General features: G+C 41.8%; 1 protein-coding gene across 1 annotated transcript; it reads left to right on the plus strand.

Annotated features, from left to right (window-relative positions):
- The first annotated feature begins 3,127 nt into the window (after positions 1-3,127).
- arl4cb (ADP-ribosylation factor-like 4Cb) lies at positions 3,128-5,082 on the plus strand. Its single transcript, XM_012828315.2, has one exon. The coding sequence runs from the start codon at positions 3,683-3,685 to the stop codon at positions 4,259-4,261; it is 579 nt and encodes a 192-aa protein (XP_012683769.1). The 5' UTR covers positions 3,128-3,682; the 3' UTR covers positions 4,262-5,082.
- Positions 5,083-6,026: the final 944 nt, after the last annotated feature.

Here is a 6,026-nt window from a genome sequence, read left to right on the forward strand (position 1 = left end):
TTGTGAGAAAAAGTTTGAAATGTAGTAGTTGATAAAGAATATAGTGGGGAGGACACAGTAGTTACTAAGTTACTACAATAAACCATCAAATTTGACCAGCAAATGTATCTGTATAGGGTCCAATGTATCCCAGGCATATACTCCTACCTCATATCTCGTGTCTGGTGGAAGTTGTAACTGCTCAGGAAGATGAACTACTGGCTGCGCTTACAGCACCTAGTATCCAGACAAAGTGAATGAAATGCACAGATGCTTGTGACTTGACTTTCAGTCCTACTTTTTTCCACTAGGTGGCGGTTTTCATGTATCAAACCAAGAGCAGCACAGTCTAACTGAAGTGGCACTCATGCATCAGCTATGACAAATTTGGTTCATTATGGAACAACGCTGTGACCTGAGACTTGACATTTTGCTGAATGCAATCAAAAGGAGAGCTGTATATATATTGTGTTGTTTCCTGGCAGTGAAATGTCATCTCTGTTTTACTATCACAGGCAGACGGTTCTTTTGAGAAAGCAGGCTTATCTTGACTGCATTTAATGCAAGACCAAGAAATTGAGTATTTAATCATGTACATTTTGCTATGAAGTTGCACAAAGGACAGATTAAACTGGACAAACAGGAAATTGCATGACCATGTTTAAATATGAGGAACATGGAAATTTGGGACAGTTGTTTTTACCATCAGTTTCTGTTATATTTCATTTGTCTGTTTGTGGAGATCCCTCAAGACATCATCCACCCATATAAATATGAATTTATGCCATTCATGAATACCTTTTTCATTCCTTGCTAACATTTGTGTCATGCTTGTGTTATTTTGGTATTTGCTGTTTTGAGTATGTCATTTTGTTGCATGCATGCAATACCTTGGTGCCATATTCCTTAGACCATTTTAGTTCGAATTTGTCTAAAAAATTGCATCCATGTGGACATTTACTACCTGGTAAATCTAGTATCTTCTAAATCTGTGGGCTGCAATATTTGTCTCTGTGCCTAACATTGTGTGCAATAAGTTGTATGAATGATAGCATAAAAGGAGCTTTAAAAAAACAAAAACAGAAAAAGCGAAGCATATCTCTCTCAAGTGTACAGCGTGTGGCTGTAGATTGTTCTCGTCTCTCTTTGATAGATGAATCTGAGGCTGTCTGTGCCAGTGTTCCTCTGCAGCCTGACCTACAAAGGAATGCTCTCCCAATGAGGCCTCGGCGTACCAGTCACGGCCCCTCTGCTGCCTGATCTCCATGCACGCACACACACACACACACACACACACACACACACACACACACACACACACACACACACACACACACACACACACACACACACACACACACACACACACACACACACACACACACAGAAACACATCCAGGTTGAGAGGGGTGGTTTTTGGCAGCTTCTGTTTTGCATCAGACACACCCGCACTGTGGTGCTCTAATGGTTGCAAAGGCTGAGGGTAGTCTCAGCAGGTACAGCCTATTAGGCTTATTAGTTGGCTATCCCACAACATTATCACATACAGAAACATTAAAGCTGTGGAAAGCAGGTGTCAGTGTCAGACAATGAAAATGCTTCTGGACTTGTAATGATGATAATGTAACTGTCGCGGGACGATAAAGAAACTGTATTCCTCTAATTTTACTTATACACACGAAGATTAGGTAAAAATATCTTGCTATTGGATGGGGACTGCCAATCCTGTTACTGTCACATCAAAGTACTCATACCCAGCAACCTTTCCTAACCAATATAACAACTGCTCAACCATAGATCCTGCACAGCAGGGTACAAAAACAACACACAGCTGGCTGGTGACAGCCGCAACACGGGCTGCATGTTGCACCCGGGATCCGTAAAGGCCCTCCTTCACATTACAGCATGCACTGTCCATAGCCCACACGTGCTAAACACAACAACATGACTGCCCAAACATAGAACCTGGGGGGTATTCCAAGTACGTGGTTTGGTGAGTAACCCGGATAAGTTAACTCATAGTAAGTAGTAAACCTCATAAAAAAGGATCCATATGGCTTTGTTTTGCTAGGAGAAGGAAGCCATAGGGCTCTTCTATTAGGAGGTTTACCACTTACTCTGAGTTAACTTATCCAGGTTCGTCACTAAACCATGTACTAGGAATACCCCCCTGAGCAGCAGGAAACAACAACAATAACAACCAAACTGCTTTCATGAGCATTTCACTGGGATTTTTTAGCAGGCAGCTTAGTGTCTGGCGTCCCAGACCCACCCCCTTCCATACTCACAATGTGTTAGAATCATATTATGTGCCATTTACATACTTCGTGCCTCTGTTTCAGCACTTTCTTTATGTTTTACTAAATCTATTTACTAAATCTATTAAAAAAAAACACCTAAAACAAACTATCATAATGCACAGAAGACACATGGATCATCCTTCAGATATGTTGCTATTATTCTAGGTCTAGAGGACTTTCCTTTTTTCACAACAAAAACACCTGTTTGAGAGATTGGCCTAATGCTGAAGATTTTAAGTTTTTAAAGCATTCTTCTCCATGAATTCACTGAGCAGCATATTAATTAGTATGCTTGTGTGTGCGTGTGCATGCGTGTATGTGTATATCTAAAGAAAAAGAGTTGCAGTAGAGTGCTGGAGGTGGTTGAGGCGTTTTTCCCACATCAAGTCAGTAGGTGGAAGCATCCCTCCAGAAAACGTTGCATTTGATCGTTGGGTGCTGCGTATCATGCAGCGAGAATAATAATTCGTCTCGTCTAAATTTCTTCATCCCCCAAATACCAAATCTACTTATCTGTCACATAATGACACTACAAATGCAGGCTGTCCCTCAAGTCAAATTTGATTCGGGTTGAGTAGGCCAAACTCAAATACCACAAAGACCGTAAGGGGAATCGATAGTAATGACTGTATTTTAAATGACTTTCAATCCTCTCACACGAATATAATCAGGATTATAAATACTTCCTTATAATTACATGAAAACTTCCTCTGGTCATTTTCTCGACTGGTTTCTTCGTCCACAGCGACCTCACCAGTACTGGGATAGTTTGGTTGGAGAAAGGCCTGGTTTGTTTTTGAATTTGTGGGCGGAGTATCTTTAGCGTAACGCTGCTTTGCAGTCTTCAGCTACAAACATTGTGGTTACTAGTCAGTGCGTGTGCTGCTTCCACCGGTGTGGTAGCCGACTTGCCACCACCCTGGATGTCCTACGTTTCACTGTCTCCGGACTAAAACCGCTCCAAGGTAGTCTACACATTACAATTGCATGGTAACTGGATGTACTGTGTCAGAAATACCTAGCGGTTGTATTGGACAGAAAAGGAAAGCGCACCTTTGCCTCAGTGGTGAAGAAAGCAAAGGTATTTCAGGCCAGACTGCCTTCTGAACCGGTTGATCAAGACTGAGAAATCACATATATGGACATAAACTAAGGTTTGCTTATAGAATGCTAATGTAAGCCTTTTTATTAGTCTTCGCGGAGGGGACGCTCTTGCTGCAAGGCTATAACTCATAGCTGGACAGGTATCGGGATTATACATCACTGGTATTTCCTACAGAATTCGTACCATGCGACATTGAAGCTATTTCCTTGACGCGTGGAAAAACCAGTCGCATCTTGGGACTTCATGCTTTCGGACACGTAGATACAACTGAAAGCTGCGCATAGTCACCTGTTATAAAATGGGCAACAGTTTCTCTAACGTGTCAGCCTTCCAGTCTCTTCATATTGTGATGCTGGGTTTGGACTCCGCTGGCAAAACGACTGTGTTGTATCGTCTTAAATTTAACGAGTTTGTTAACACCGTGCCTACAATTGGATTTAACACGGAGAAGATCAAATTGAGCAATGGCACAGCTAAAGGCATCAGTTGTCATTTTTGGGATGTCGGTGGGCAAGAGAAGCTGCGGCCCTTGTGGAAATCCTACAGTCGCTGCACGGACGGCATCATATATGTTGTCGACTCGGTTGATGTGGATCGACTTGAGGAGGCAAAGACTGAGCTTCACAAAGTCACCAAATTTGCGGAAAATCAAGGTACGCCACTGCTGGTGATTGCCAACAAACAGGACCTGCCCAAATCTCTTCCCGTGGCTGACATTGAGAAACAACTGGCGCTCCATGAGCTCACGCCATCAACAACATATCACGTTCAGCCCGCCTGTGCAATTATCGGAGAGGGACTTCACGAGGGCATGGATAAACTTTATGAAATGATTTTAAAGCGACGGAAATCGCTTAAGCAAAAAAAGAAGCGGTAGGCCTGGTATGGTCCATGCAACCGTTTTCGCACAGTTATATGTGACACTATCATGTGTTCTTTGGTATATTTTACCAATTCTTTGTTGCACCGTTTACATTATTAATTTGAAGTGTTTCCAAATTGTTCTCATTTGGATTATGTTTGAAATTGAAGCTGAAAAACATATACCTGATGTGTTTTTAACACAACACTTCCACCATGGCGCAGGTGGTTCGCTGTGATGAACCAAAAACTTGAATGAATACGAATGAGAACAAAACAAACGCCTAGAACGGGCTGGCCCGTTATTTGCTGCTTTCAATTCATTTTCAAACGGATGGTGTATGGATGGAGTAGAGCACTGTGAAGATTTTGGACACGCTGCAGTTGATCATGCGGAATGCCCGTGTTCTTTCATACAACCATTTTCTTCAGGGCATGTAAGGTGGATGAGGTCCATGCGTTGAAGTCAGCTCATGCTTCCTGCCAGTTTTCATCAAGTGACAACCGCATTAAACATTGATACTCGCGGAATTATTGAAGTGTGGACACCACACCAGCTCGATCATGACATAATACTGTAGAATTGAAATCTTGCCTCGGTCTCAAATGGACTCGGTGCAGGTTCTCACTTTGTTCCTGGAGACATTGAAGTAGTCTACATCATGCGGCGTGGACTGTCCCTAGATTTGCCTGCAACATGGTCCACTACTGAGCACTTTTAATTTCTTACCAAAATAGTACGGTAAAACACTGTATAGCAAAACCGATGCTGTTCCTGTAATGAAAGCATTCATGATTACTGAAGTATTTTTATTATTAAAATGTTTGAACCAGTTATATATCTTGTGTTGTTTGTGTTTTGGTTTAAAGGCATCTCTGATGACATTCTAACACTGGCTTGTACACAAGCCCTTGGTTCAACCCCTTTTTCAAAGGGTATGGTCAGGTGCACTTAACGTGAACAGTCTGGTTGGCCCTTTTCATTAAAGCACAATTGGGGCCTTGCAATGTTAACCCCTGGTGAGAAGAATGAGCCTGCCTTCCCTTGGGGGTGGGGTGGGAAGAGGAAAATGTTAATTTCAAAGCCTCAGCCTTTGAGACCTGTTGGGAAGCCATTACAAAATGCTGACAGGAAAAAAAAGAATTTGAAAACAGATGTCCCAATCAGTCTTCTCATCTCAACACAACATGCTAATTTCAAATTGTTGTGTTGACGAACCTTCACATTTATGGCCTGTACTTTGTGCTCCTATGTTCCCAGAGACTAATACTGTTACTCTTATCTGCTGAGAGCTATTGTGTGTTTATTCCTTAATTTTATGGATCTGCAATGCAGTGTTTGGCACATTTCCTGTTAGGGCTGTTATCTGGTCTATGGTTGCTAGTTTTACTACATCTATTTAGTATTTAGGCTGACTGCCAGCATGCCAGCTACAACTAGGGACCTATTAACAGCCTTTCATGTAAACATCCTTTACAGCTTACCATTAGACATGCCCATGTCTTTATACATCATTAAATATCTAGTTTGCAGAGCTTTTAGCTTGATGGTTGCAGATCCATTTGGGATCATTTGCCTCCATGGAAGTGTCATCGAGAATGCCTGTTAAGACATCGGTCGATCATATAGTTGTCATAGTGGCATTTAAAAGATTAATAGTTTTAACATCATCACTTTCTTGTTTAATTGCCTGCATGCTTCATATTGTTCTTGTCATGGCAGTACACAGACCAGTAAGGTAATTGAACTGTATCAGCTACTTGCATTAATGACTTGTCAC

The sequence above is a fragment of the Clupea harengus genome, chromosome 2, assembly GCF_900700415.2.
Source record: "Clupea harengus chromosome 2, Ch_v2.0.2, whole genome shotgun sequence".
NCBI lineage: Eukaryota > Metazoa > Chordata > Actinopteri > Clupeiformes > Clupeidae > Clupea > Clupea harengus.